Raw genomic sequence first — 14,872 nt, 5'->3', positions numbered from 1 at the left:
ATTATATTTTGATTTACGACTCTCCTTCACAAACTAAATGTGCAACACTACATTTCTGCAAAGGAATGCTTTCTATAATAGCATGTCATGCTGCATGTAGCAATGGTGAGGATAATAACATGAGCTCCAAAACAATACACTGATTGCACTGCATCGTGTTTTATGATTTTTTTTTCCCCCATTAGTTTTTGTTTGTAATTTCTTGTCAGCTGTGTGATAGTGATATCAACCTCTCAGAAGTGTCCATTTAAACGTTGCAATAAAAGGAGCACTCACATGGATTCTTCCGTCTTGCTGAGCAGGCCCATCTTCTGCAAGTCTCAAGATGTACAAGCCCATGTTATACTCTGTGCCCCCTCGCAGACTGAAACCAAAGCCCCTGGGCCCTCTCTCTAACTCCACTGTCAGACAACCCTGCAGCATGAAGACAACACTCATTTTTAGACATATACAAGTGTACTAACATACATCTTTTGCTGTGAAATCAGTGATACCTCATTAGGAGAATCAGAGAATATTAGAGATGCTATAGTTTATTCTTTGACCATAATGACTTGAAAATTACGTAAAAGAATCAGTATTATAAGTGCATGAACTTTATAAACCTGTGAAAGATGGTGTAAGCACAAAAAATAACCTCTTCTGATAGTTTCTAAGACAAGAAAGGAAGAAAAAAAGGGGATGGCTCTTACCTGGTTGGGCCCTGTCACACACAGCGTCCCCGTCTCACCAAGTGAAAGAGTTTTGTGGTCAGACCAGTTGACTCCTTCCTTTCTCTCCTCCATGTCCAGGTTATAACTAGAACAAACAGCATATGCACTTAATTCCTTCAGCGATACTTGTAAACAGAAGGCCTCAGGCCAACAAATGAAAACGCTTTTATGAAAAACAAAGTGAAATTTAATGCTGAATGTTAAATAGGAAAGGCCTGCGCGTACTCGCACGACACCTCTTATCATCTTACACACGTTTATGTTTATTACACCGGTGTCTTTATAGTTTCTCTGGCTTTTTACTCTGAGGGTATGACAACCTCATTGCCACGTACACGATTTATTTCATGCTCAGTAGTTATTGTGGTGAGACTTTTACTGGAGGTTTATAAGAATTCATTAAGGTTTTTAGTAATTAAAAAATAGCATCACCATAACCATAATTGAATTTATTTTCAATTTAAGAGCTTTTTGCTGCCTCCTCGGTCTACACTTTCTCAGCATTACATAATACAACTTTCTTATACTTTTGAGTGTTTAGCATAACTTAAAAAAAATCAAACACTTGCAAGAAAACTTACTAACGCTAAACATGCATGAAGAATTATGCAGTTTCTCAGCTTTCTTTTGTGGGATTAAATCCTTACCGCTCATCCTGTAGTGCTGATCTTTGCCCCATGGCTCTGTGCTGAAGAGCTGGACTTTGTTTTGCTGAACTCGCTCCAGATGGAGGGCCCTTGTACTCTAAAATACATTTTAACAACATATTAGAATCAGTATATTATAATATTAATAATGAAAACTCCCACTGGTAAAAAAGCAGACATACAGAATTCTTCTAAAATGATTAATGCTCATTTTAAGCTAAAGGTTTTGCATTTATTTCCCTTTAACAACCCTCAATGAAGCCTTAAAATATCCTAGTAAAGGGATTCTCAGGTATTTTGCTTTATTTTTATTCATGCAATCATTTCGGTGAAGAAGGGGTCTAATTTTTCAGTTTCTAACTATCTCAGTTTGAAACTGAATTTTTAATATGGATAATAAAATATTTATATCTTATGAAGGCTCGATTTAATTGATTACCTGGCTGCAAAACTAATGTCCCACTAAAAGGCCACTTTGAACTGAACAGACCCACTAACTACTCTAATAAATGCACCATCCTCAGAAATATTCACCATCCTCGGGAACCACAGTAAGGGTGACGACATTGCCGGCTTCCTTGATAAGCTGGACGATGTCATTATGAGAGAGCTCGATGATGGAGCGTCCATTGACTGCTGAGATACGATCCCCGACGTGCAGCAGGCCACAGCGGTCAGTGGGACTGCCCCCAATGATACGGCCAATTTTGTGTGGGATAACTGAAATGGCAGTAATAAAGACATATGAGGCCCGGTCAGAGTGACCGTTAGGAAGCTGCCTTTTACTGTCTGTTTACTGTCTTTTTTCAACACAATGGCAGTAAGAAGGGTCCCACAATTACTTAGTTTTGTCAGGGTTTGATTCAATCTACAAAAAAGTCTTTCAATTTTCCAAAAAATACTCTTGAGGCCAGAAGCTAGCCATTTTCTGGATATATTTGTAATAATAATAATAATAATAATAATAATTACAGACCTATCATTTTTTTGTATATGTTACCAACAAGTGTATTAAGAGGCTGTTGAATGGGTTAGTTAAATGTACATGCTTATCAACTTCTTCAGCCTAAGTAAGGCATATGCAGAAATATGCTACAATGTTTGATTTAATTGAATTACGAGAACTGAGCTGACTGAAAAGACTGAACTCACCTCCATGTGGAGGTTTGCTCTTGGACGTGAGGATCACAAAGCCAAAGCCTTCAGTTTCCTTGCGGTGGAGTGTGATGTCAAAAGACTCGTGGTCCAGCGCACTCGGCATCGGTAGGCGAGGTAGTTTGGGAGAACCATTCACCAGCACCGGCGCCATTTCCTGAGGATCTTCATCTGTCACATCTGATATGAAAGGATACAGATGCTAATGCATTTCTGTCTTGAACAATTCTTTTTAAAATTTGAGTGTTGAGGTGTGTATCCTTGAGGAATCTGAGACGATTTGAACTGTCTTGTCTTTGAGCTATATGGTCTACAGGTCTACAAAACATGGATGATGATTGTGCTGGACAGTGTCTATCTTGGTAACAGGATAAATGTTTTGTGTAACTCAACTAATCCCAAATATCCAAAATGTTACTTGGAGTAAATGAAAATGCATAGCAAGTGCAGAGACACATTCTGTTTCCTAGTGCTCTTTTCTTTGACCTGCTACACCTCATGCAACTCAGTTTAAATGCATGCATTCATTATTAACATGTTGTTACTGTTTATTTTTGATGATTTGCTGGTTCAGCAGTCTTAGTCTGGAGTAGCTGTACTTCAGAAGCAGAGCTCGTCATCTACTAATCGGTTGGTGGTTTGATTCCTGCCTGCTCCTAGTCTGCATGGCATGCGTAAGATATTAATAATAAACCAAATTTGAAATGTCTCCCTCACTTTTTATGGTGACATTGGTACATTTGGACCCAGTATTAGGTTTTTACACTGTGTAGTATGTGTGTATGTGTTGGACTACTACCTATAAAACAAACTTGGGCACATTAAAGTTTTACTCTAATCCAATCTGATAAATTAAAAAATCTAGTGCAATAAAGCTCCTGAATGTACTTTTAATTACAAAAAGTTGACAAACATGCCAGGTTTTGCTTGGCTTGTTACTCACCTCTGTAGATCACCTTCCTACGAACAGTCAGCATAACTTGGCCATTTCGGGCAGCGTTGGTCATCAGATCCAAAACCTGCTTGTGCGAACGACCCTTGACCATCACGCCATCGATGCCAATAAGTTCGTCTCCAGCTCTGAGACGCCCATCCTTCTCTGCAGCTCCATTAGGCACAATGGCACCAATGTACACCTGGGGAAATACATTCTGATATGGGGTTAATAACAGACCCTGACCACTGGGTCAGTGTCTAATAAATACATAAAATTGTATAATTTTAACCAGAAATTAAAATATACTTTCAAGACACTCATTTATACACTTACTGGCTGTTGTGGCCCTTCTCCTCCCAGAACACGGAAGCCAAAGCCTGTTTCAATGTCCCGCTTCAGAAAAACATCTATATCTTTGGCGTGAGGCTCTGTGGGCATAATTTTCCTAGTGTTTAAAGCTGGCCAGAACGACAAAAGGTTTACAAAATTATATGAACAAGTGATGCTGGCCTAAACTTACGTCTGCTCTCCAAAAGAGCTTTGGACTTCAAGTATATCTCTGTAGCATCTCGTTTGGGAGAATCGGCAGAGCGCAGGGTGCTTGTGTTGGAGTGGTAAGGCAAGGCCTGAGGTGCCGAGTCTGTGACAATGTCCAGAGTTTCTGTACTGGCCGTCATTTCCTGTCTCTGACAGACACATGTTGCTTCATGTTTTCAAAAAATAAAACCATTTATGTAGAATATGGCTCATTATCAAAAGCTAGTGGATGAGCATCTAACGGTGATGGATTACAAAAGCAATAAAGGTCACTTTTTATGAAAACATCAAGCAGTTTCACTTTACTTACTTCCTATTGTTTTAAATTCTAAGCAAAGGGATTTGGATACAATATGTTTTAAAAAGTAAAGATTTCCCCAAAGGCTATGACAGGCCTCTTCAGGCAGAAAGGGCAAGTTTCTTATCTAAAACTGTTGCATTAATAATACCACGATATCTACAGAGGCTCATCCATGCTTCATTACCATTGCAGTCCCCTGACAATAGCCGTAAGACTACGAATACAGAAAGGAAGTAATTAAGATTGTTTTTCAGAGCAAACAAAAGAAGGCGCCCAGAAACATAATCAATATTCAAATTTATTGCTATCATTTAATTCAATTCAACAGAAGCTGGTTAGGCTGAAGGACAAAACGCTTTGAAATCAAATTGAGGGATATATCCCCCGTGGGGAAACGATAATGAAGAAATAGACAAAGATAAGATTTTACTCACAGGCTTCAGACTCTTCACAGGCGATGTTTGACCTATGGAGAGACACAGACAGACAACAGAAACGTATTAGGAAATGAAAACAAGATTTGGAACAAGAGTCACTGAGTCACTGTCCACCAGATGGCAGTGACTCTCCGACAGAGAGAGCGAGCATAAAAATAAACCAGTGCTGCTCTAAACTCGAGAGCTGTGCTCACTAAAGAATCATCCATTAGGGAAAATACATTCATGTGCGTTTAAAGATACATAAGAAATATCAAGATACTACACGTGCTGAAGAGGTGACAAATCAACTGTAAGAGAGTGGGTGAGGGCATTAGAGATTCATGCATATAATTCACTGCCTGAAGATTCCCTTCCTGCTCTCTGTTCACTGTACAGCACACCCACATATTCCATCTGAGCCCCCCCCATCTCAACGCCCTGCTTTAAGTGAATTAACAAACACTGCTCTAGAGCCTGGAGTCCCGTGGAGCTGGGCTAACACGGCTGATGAGGGCTTAATGGAGCCTGATGTAAAAGGGGAGACACAGCGGTGTTTTTCCGCTTCATTGCAAAATTCCCAATCCAACATCAGAGTCATCAATGGCATGAAATAAGACAACTGTACCATACATACACATGACACACACCTTCCCACACAACTCTTTTTCTTCTATTCTTTCTCTAAGCACTGATGCCCACCAATCCCACAAACAGGAGCACCGGGATCCTCTTCCACGCCACAGGCAATTGTCTAATGAGGGTTAAAACTAGCATTAGCGCTTTAACTGGACAGGCTGGACGAAGCTGAGCCCAGCTCTGCTTTAACTGTGGGGTCATGCAGTGCGTCAGTGGAGCAGGAAGTGGTGATGGCGGCAAAAGAGTGAGCATACGTAGCGTGGGTGTTCTGGGATATGAGGCAGAGGCTCGAGGTGTGGCTATGGGGAGGAAGCCCCTGAGGACGTTCCCTCTACAGCCATTTAGCTATGGATCCCTAAGAAGCATGCAGAGATCTCCTTCGCTCTGCTGATGATCAAAGCCAATCCAGGGTTCATCGACTAGCACAGTAAATCCCTGGGGTGGCAGGAGATGGATTTAGGAGACATTTGTAGGGTGTCTACTCTCCTCTCTTTGCTACTTGGAATAAAGAACATCCCCACACTTACATAATTCCTGCTCACTCACTTGTAACAGAAAGCATTACACCTCAATGGGAGTTGTCATAAAAAGATGTAGATTAAATGAAAGAAAAGAGAAGGAACGCTCAAGAAATGTTAAACATGTAGAGTCTGCATGCCAGAAAATATGACTCTGATGGATTGAGTCTGATCATCATTTGCAAGAGTTAGAGTACAGTGGCACTGTTAGATCTATTCAGCTAAAAAGGCAGCATTCTCTGCTGTGGTGACCTTACACAGATCGCAGTCAAAGTGGCATCACCCAGACTTCTACAGAACAACAGTGTGTAGTCAGTCAGTGCCCCCCAACCAGCCACAACACCACCTCACCTCCTCTCAGTATCAACACGCTGACCTCACCTCCCATGGGCACTGTTGGAGTTGCATTGACAGTAATAGCATATTATGTCACACACACAAGGGCATAAAAGCATAAGAATAATAGAGGGATACACTGAGGAGGAAAAACAAAGATTGCTTGCTGAGAAAGAACAGACAATATGGATCTATTGCTAGTGAGCCACATGAATCTATAGATGCACAAAAAAAAGTTAGGCAGATAGAAAGACAGGCATGAGGGTGAGTCAGACAGACAAGTGCAAACATGTGTTGTTATTTCAGTCTCTCACCTCCTCGCAACACCAGTACATTGACCTCGCTGCCCACTGGTAAGTCTTTAAGGATGTCCACCACTTGTGCATGGCTAAGCGACTGCACATTTTGCCTGTTGATCTCTTTAATCACGTCTCCTTTCTGCAGGCCGCGGCACCACTGGGCATCCAAGATCATCTTCACCTTCTGTCCCAGAGGGCAGTCAGCAATGGCAAAACCAAATCCACCAGGCCCCTTGACCAGTGGCACGCTTACCAGCTCTGGTTGGAGCATCGCTGTGGCTGCTTCTCCACCCTGCCTCCCGTTTGGCAGAGCAGCCACAACAGGACGGCCACTGGCATCAGTAGTAACATAGTGGAGCTCCTGTGAGGAGCCATGGAGGACGTCACCTTTGACAAGCAGTGGCTGTCCATTGATCAGGGGCACAGCTGTCACCACCTCTCCACCATGCAGAGCCTGCTGGGGCTGGGTGTCCGGCGGAGGAGGAGGAGGGGGAAGAGGATCGTCGCTGTCTAGATCAACGTCAGGAGGAAGCGGGTATCCACGGCAAAGAACCATGTCCACATACTGGTTAATGGGAATGGACTGAAACATCTGCACTACCTCTGGATGGGTCTTCCCCAGCACACATACCCCATTAATCTCAACAATCACATCACCTAAGACAAGGAGAAAGGAAAGAATGTAACAAGAAAGAATTAATCCCGTGCTTTTTAATCTAGACATCACCTCTCTACTTTTCTTGGAGGAGTCCTTTCTCCTTTTGCCAGACAGTGCTTTTCTCTGAAATGTCCTTTTCCCCTTCACTACTCTCTCATATTTTCATTTTGGCAGCTCCTGGTACCGTTTGAGTTTCCTTTTATCTCATTCATTCCTACTTTATTCTTGTCCCCTCTTTACTCACTACATTGTTGAACAGACCTGAACAGTATTCAACAACAGGAGCTGAGACAGGCGTAGATTTCTGTCACATCATACTACTGTAACCATCACACACAGCCTCATGGCTGTTGGTTTATGTAGACAGCCCAAAGGCAAGATCAGAACCTGAACAATAAAGCTTTTAGATGGTTTCACGCCCACCATAATCAGCCTGCTATAAAACAATGCCCCTGACAATGCTAAAGTTGTTATTGCTTTATTTACTGAAACTCATGGGGCAGTGTTAGGTTAAGTGAAGACCACAGATGTAAAATTGATACCTGAAGGTGCATCATAGTAACACAGTAGGTACACGTTAGCTACAAAAGAATTTTCAGCAACTTTGCAGAAATTAGTGAACACATGGATCTCCCTTCCAGCTAAATGGGATTTTAATGTTTATTTGAATAAGTGTATCAGCTCTTACTGGTCCTTTTCTGTAGTAAATTGTGAGCATATTTTCAAAGGTTTTGCTCACCAGATGCCATCTTTTTGTCTTGGGCAGCAGGACCGTCGCTGAGCACATTTTTCACCTGCAGAAACTCATCTGTGCGGTCACCTCCTATGATGGTAAATCCAAATCCTTGGGAGCTCTTCTTCAGCGCTGTGTGGTAAATCTCCCCTTTCAGCTGGCTGGGGTCTGCTGTGAAGCCAGATGCACCACCTTTACCTGTGCAGAACATCTACGTGTCAGCATGTGCGAGAATGCACATTAATAAAATTATGAGTGAATACAATTTTTTATCAAACACAAGCGAAATAACAAAACAATACACAACATGAAAGGCAGCAACAATGATTAATAAATTCATAGCCTTCTTGAAAGACAGCAAAATCCATCCGTGTCCGCACTGAACCTCAATTATACACATTATGTGCTGAGGATCAACACCGTAATTAGTCATTTCTAATTGACAGGCATAATCTGTAAGCCTTAACTAGATAAACCTTTCACAGAGACCTTTTTTACACCTCCCTGCCAACCTGCACAGTCAGACAGATAAAATGAGTTAAAATTACAGCTATAGAAGCTGATACACTCATTTACCTTCATTTGAAAACTATAGAGCTGAACATTGATATAGTACCTCTGACAGTATCCAATTTACCACAGTGTCCTCTGTTATCCCTTCCCTACTGCAATCAGTGACTCAGAAAAAAAAAGGTTTATCACTGTAGACTTTTTATAACTGGAAAAAGGAACAACTTAAGGTCAGTGGCAACATCAATATGGACGAGCAGCTTGGCTGTGGCATACACAATACAATAGATAACCGACTGTCAGGGTCACATTGCATTTAACTGGGCAGCTTCTCTATCTGGCATTACTGTGGTATCAGCACTTTAGATCATGGACACACCATTTTTCGCTTGCTGCCTGATGGTTTCTGGCCTGGACCGCATTATAGCTCTGACTCAAAAACAGTAAAAGGGAAACCAGCTGGTGACAAATGGGGCATATTCCTGTGATTCTGCTATATACTGAGAGAGTGTGATGGTACTGTCATTATCTGGGGTCTTTATATTTGAAGATAAATGAACTGTGGCAAAATAACCATCCCCAAGAGACACATATGCAGTAAGCTAAGAGAAAATTACGACTTTTGTACGACACTAAAAATCTCAGTGACAGATATCTTATTATCACAACTTCTACCACAAAGAGAATGACAACAACAACAGGAAATGTATGAAGTAAATGCAGCCTCGAACATTATTACACTGACACCATGTTTGTTAAAGACGTGGTTGTCGGAGTACTATTTCATTAAGAATTTGCAAATGTATTCAGCAACAAGCAAAGGATTTGGTGTTATTCTGATTTTTCGTATCGCCAACAAATCTAACAAATAGATCACAACGTGCAGTTTGTTGGTGGCACTAAATCTCAAAGCCTAATCACACTTGGTGAGGATGTACATTTTGTAAACTGTTCAAGATTAAATGGTTTCTTTTATAAAAAGCTGAAAAAGCTGCAGTATGACAGGTTAACAAATACATAATTTGTATAATGTTACATGCTTGTTTTGAAATAATGTGCTACCATTAGAAACTAAAAAACGTTGCAAAGCTCTTTGGGCTGTGTATATGTGAATACTTTACCTGAAATGAACAGACATGGATATGAAGGTTTACAGCTGCATGCTGCGTTCTTCACTTGTATCTCTTAATATCTTTATGCAGCTTCTATACACACGATGACTGAACAGTCACATCTGATAGCTGTGTGCCCATCCCTATATCCAGTTTAAAAAAATGGCAAGAACTTTGTAAATTGGCTGAAAAGTAACAGATGCACTTTCCCCCACTCATTTCCTTCACTTTTATAAAGGCTAACTTTCAAGGGTGTGTGTGAGGAATACAAATGAAGGCGCTTTCATACTTTGAAACAGTTCAGCAGCCATAAACATTCGCTGCAGACATGAACGGCTGTGAGCGAGTGTAACTTATCACAGTCAGTGTGGACTCCAGATGTCCACACTGTTGCATGGATCAAGCAAAGCCCATTTGCATAATCACATTCAAATTGCTTGATAAACTCAACATGGGATGTTTTTTCGCCCCCCAACCCAGTGAGCGCTGATATACCCATTTGCCTGCACATTTGTGTGTGAAGAAATAGACCGAGGTAAAGGAGGGTGAAAGAGAGAGTAACCAAGGGAGGAAGTGAGTTTGATGTGTACAAGCCTGTACTTGTGTGGGAGAGTCCAAGGGAGGTCTCTGTGCCAATGTTTGTGGGCAGACTTTAAACACCAGAGGCAGACAAAACCATCATATCAACTGCATCAAACGGCCATGGTTTTTGAGTTCTTATGTGTGACTCAGTCTCACTGTAAATCTCCAGTGACATTATTCAGCATAGTTGAGGAAACAGCTTCTTTACTACATCCGCGAAGCAGCAGTAGAGCAACAGAAACGGCTGTTTGCAAGAGTGCAAGAGTGTACAAGTCATGAGTAGTCTTTATAAAGGAATGAGCCTACAAAGCCAGCAGCTGACTATCAGGGAAATGACCAAATTACTAGTTTAATCAAATAATATAGATAATGGATCAGAACAAAGCAAACAGGAACACATATAGCCATGTGTGTTTTTAGTGGTTAGCTGCAGTGACACATGATGCAAGAAAGAATTACACAACACAGTTCAACATACAAATAAACTAACTGCTTAAACTAGCAATGCAACTAAGAAAAATGATGTACTGTGAAAACATTACATTACTTACATTAATAATATTATTATGTGTTACAAGTACTCTGTAATTTTACATTTACATAAGCAAACAAGATAGGATCTCAATTAAGGCATATTTTGAAAGAAGGCACGTTATGGAGCAAAACTCACTGATATCTTAAAATTGACCTTTGCATAAAAAACACATTTTTGCCTGTGGTGTTTTTAAAAACAAAACAAAACACATTTGTACATAAACTATTAATATGCATTATTTCTGTATTCACAGAGTTCATTTCCTTCACATAGAACTCCCTCGGAATTGAACTTCTTGGAAAACAGAGTGTGGATTGTAGCCTGAGGTGTAACCGACAACTGATGATGCTTAGGTTTCATCATAGCAACTGTCTGACAGCTCACTAAGTTGTGTAATCAGTAATCAGGAGCTGGATGGTGGATTCCTCGGTCCCTATACACCTGAGCAGAGAGATGTCTGATTATACTTGGCCTCTCTGACGTGCTGTTACACCAGCTGTTGCCACATGCACCGTTAAAAGCCGGCCTCCTCCCCTACACTCCCTCTTTCACTCTCTGAATCTCTGCCAGCGCTATGCGCTTGTCTATTTCCACTACTGCAGTACTGTAATCTATTATACATATATTGTAATGAAAACATACTTAATTCATGATGTTTATTGCAGTTGAAAAATGTCAACTTGTCAACTTAAAGAACAGACCACAATTGGAGAGCTGACAAAAAAGTCTGTTACATGAGGAAACTGTGAAAGAAAGGGCTCATTCTTTTTTTCAGCTGACCTTGTAAAAAATGATCACGTTCTACTGCTTTCTGTTCCCACAAAGCACGTTTATCAAAGCGCACTGACAGAGGTAAAAAGGTCAGGCCTCTACACAGAGGATAGGCCAAAGTAATTAAATTACAATTATATTTTAGCTAATTAGCTGATGCCTGTGTCCAAAATGATTTACAGTGAGTGCAGAAATAGAATAAGCTACAATAAAGACTAAATTACTTCTGGTGCTCTTGAATAATCTCGCAGCATCATGAAATAATAGTAGTACATGGTTGAAAGAATATGTGATACAGACGCAACAGAGAGTCTGTCATTTTAGATGATTTCAGTGTAACTGCAGTTTCTTGATTTTTTTTTACATCTGTATTTTTATTATACACATTCTGAATATAATCAGTTATTTCTTATTATTTTTTTTGACATGCTAACATACACGTTATTGCAGATAATTGGTCCACCAGAATCACCCCTCGCAAACCCCTCCGTCCTTTTTGGTGAACTTGGTGCATATCATGTGATGAAAATTAAAAGTTGAACCCCAAATTTTTTCACACTCACTGCTAAATTGCGTCTTCTTCGTAGCTTCCTTCAGAACATTTGAGGGGACGTAAATCACCTCCAGTTCGACCCCAACCAACCACATGACATTTAACATTGGCAGGCGTTTTCCATTTTTCTTGGGTAGTTTGATGATCTTCACAAATTTATTCAGTGTGGCATTTTTTTTTCTAACTTCAGTAACATAATGCAGTTGCTTGATTTTAACGGGGTGCAATGGCAGTACAAATTAGAAAGCTCTCTGACATAATTACAGGTACACATGTAACTACATGTAGTATACACCCAAGTGTGGTGCCAAAACTCATGCAAGAGGCTGAACTATCCCATAATGTTTACAAAGCTCCCATATGTTACATTAGCAATCCAACATTTGCAAATTTTCACGCGTGCAAACTTGATCCTTTGTGCTCTTTATCACAGGCTTCTGCCGTTATGACACCATGGAAAATGTTTATAAACCCAGTGGAAGTTAAAGAGGGGGGTGCATTCTGCAATGTTACCTTGAGAAGGTGCTGCTGCGGCTTGCTGGATCGCTGCAGTCTCCTGGCTCAGCTTCTTCTTTGCCTCCAGGACAGGGTTCTCAAACTGGGTTTTCTGATTGATGTGGCTGTAACATAAAGAGGTTCAGGTTTGTGAGAAGAGACTTGGAATGCAAACACGCACACCCATAGACATGCTAATCTCTCACTTATTGAGCTTACTGCATCATTTTTCTGCAGTTAATTATGTATGCACCATCCTTTTAGAGGAAGTATAATTTTCTGATAGAGGGATGCTATAGTGGTGCCAGTAAACAAATTCACAAGCACAGCACACATACAGTACATTCTGACTTGCCTCCTCTTTATGTGGGGGAAAGTACCATTGCTTTTAGCCATTTAATATTATAGAAAATGAACCCCTGACTGCCTGTTCCCCTACAACAAGGTAAACAGCCTGTTGTCCCCCTGGCATACAAACAAGAGCCACTGCTTCATAGTGAGCTCATTTCAAGCTAAACACTAGCAGGTACAAGCTCCATCTATATGCCATTGACTCCCTGTCCAAACAGTGCAGGTCTCTCTCTCATGTCACTTCTACCTAGGAGCGTTTATATGCTTTCTGAGCAATAAAACAATGCGAGAATTCCCATTTTCTTTTCAACACAACAGATTGCTACCTCGTCTTCCAACCCCCACTCCACTTCTTCCATGCATTCTAGTTCAAAATCTCCCCATTTCTCTCTACTGCTGTTACAATGGCTGTGTTTCACAGATTTCCTGCCGGGATGTTGATGACAAATACACATTTAGCACACAGACAAATATACAAACAATATGCAATGACAAATACACAGACTCTATAAGCACACACAAACACTGACAGAATGCGATGAGAGAAAAATCTGTTTTGTGTTCATATACAGGTCACTGCAATGTTACCCGCAGAGTTTCATTTTGCCACCCACCGATAAACAATGTGAAAATCCTGATCAAAATCTTCAAGTGTTCTCCAGGTAAAGGCTTTCTCTCGGTATGTTGCATAATTCAGAATATTCTCACCCAAGATGTGCTACAACCATTTGTTTATTTTAGACAATATTACTTTACATTTTCCCACCGCTCAAGTACACAGAGCTCTGCAATATGCACTTGTGCACTGACCAAGCTGGTAAAATACGCTTGTGTGTTATGTGCATCTGAGACGAACAAGTATGACAAAGCAATTGGCACTGGTGGTGATGATGGCAACTGGAGTGATGGGAAATGAGATGCATCAGTATTACTTACTCAACATAGTATGTCCCATACTGTGGATCGTCAATTTCCTCCCAGCCATAAGGTAACTCTGCAAAAGGAAAAGAGTGTGCTATTGTGCTGTGGAGATGCAAATTGGGTGCTCACAAGATAACAGACCGATAGAAGGAAAGGGGAGAAGTATGCGCAATATTTTGCAGAGGTCCGGGAATCTATCTGGCATTATGGAACAGCGGTAGTTACCAGTGTATCTTTCCCCCCTGACTGGAATATTTAACATTGGAACGTATGTATGAAAATACTGCCATAATAATCTAGAAGACATATTCCCGTGGTTTTCAACAATCTGGCTGGAATAGCTGGTGAATGTTATGTCTTGACGAACATTATGAGGCATAAGAAAAGAAAAGACAGATGAGCTCTTAATGCACTGGAAGGAATTTCACTGGAGTTGCTTTTCAGAAGAAACACACTCACTAGCTTTCCGTTTGCCTGTAAAAATCCATTAAAAACAAGCTGGAAGGGTCCCACTTTTTCAGCCGTGGCTGCTGTCTGTCTATGCTTGCACTTAAGCCCACATTATATCCTAAGGATAAAAAGGCACGTCTGAAAATCCTCAAAGTAGACTCCAGCTCTAGATTTTTGAAAAATTAGCTTTTAGCACTGCGATGCTTAAGGTTACTCTTAGGTGATGTGCCATTTCAAAGAGAAGTCAAACATTCATATTTCATCCTGGTTGGTTGCTTGATTCATTGTGAGAAAGGGTGAGAAGTGATGGCTCATGTAATGTAGGGCATATACAATGTAAGTATGCCCTTGTGTAAAAGCATGTGCAGTATTTAATGGAATGAGTGTACGCTTCAGAAAACCAGCTGAGCAAAGGAGTATACATACCGCCATCCTCGCACTTCTCAGGGGGCTTTGCCTTCTTTGCCAAGCGGGGGTCCAGCCACGTGGTTGTCTTGGTATTGTGACTGTAGAGTGCAAAAAAATAAAAGCCAGGAAATATCTTCAGTAAAGACCTCTGAAAACAAGGAAACCACTGCTGAAGCACAAGCAGCCAACAAAAAAGATGTATCACAGCAGGAAAAACGGCAGCCGTATTCTCCCGTGTAACATGCTCTTGTGCACAAGATTACTCAATTTATCAGCAAACATCTGATCCATTGCT

The 14,872-nt window shown here is 40.8% G+C and overlaps 1 protein-coding gene across 3 annotated transcripts in view; it reads right to left on the bottom strand.

Moving 5' to 3' along the window:
- magi3b (membrane associated guanylate kinase, WW and PDZ domain containing 3b) overlaps positions 1-14,872 on the bottom strand; it is a 124,288-nt gene that overhangs the window by 5,743 nt on the left and 103,673 nt on the right. For all 3 annotated transcript variants that reach the window (XM_082534531.1, XM_082534529.1, XM_082534530.1), the window contains 14 exons: positions 14,596-14,675; positions 13,735-13,792; positions 12,466-12,572; positions 7,896-8,087; positions 6,514-7,155; positions 4,725-4,756; positions 3,973-4,138; positions 3,786-3,880; positions 3,459-3,666; positions 2,513-2,695; positions 1,895-2,080; positions 1,361-1,457; positions 693-798; positions 277-414 (listed from right to left, as the gene is read on the bottom strand). In XM_082534531.1, the coding sequence (XP_082390657.1) occupies positions 277-414; positions 693-798; positions 1,361-1,457; positions 1,895-2,080; positions 2,513-2,695; positions 3,459-3,666; positions 3,786-3,880; positions 3,973-4,138; positions 4,725-4,756; positions 6,514-7,155; positions 7,896-8,087; positions 12,466-12,572; positions 13,735-13,792; positions 14,596-14,675 (2,290 nt within the window). The remainder of the gene's footprint in view (positions 1-276; positions 415-692; positions 799-1,360; positions 1,458-1,894; positions 2,081-2,512; positions 2,696-3,458; positions 3,667-3,785; positions 3,881-3,972; positions 4,139-4,724; positions 4,757-6,513; positions 7,156-7,895; positions 8,088-12,465; positions 12,573-13,734; positions 13,793-14,595; positions 14,676-14,872) is intronic.

Source organism: Aulonocara stuartgranti, assembly GCF_965226115.1.
Source record: "Aulonocara stuartgranti genome assembly, chromosome: 5".
In the NCBI taxonomy this organism is placed as follows: Eukaryota; Metazoa; Chordata; class Actinopteri; order Cichliformes; family Cichlidae; genus Aulonocara; species Aulonocara stuartgranti.
Note: the sequence above shows the minus strand (reverse complement) of the source record. Positions and strands in the feature narration are given on the sequence as shown.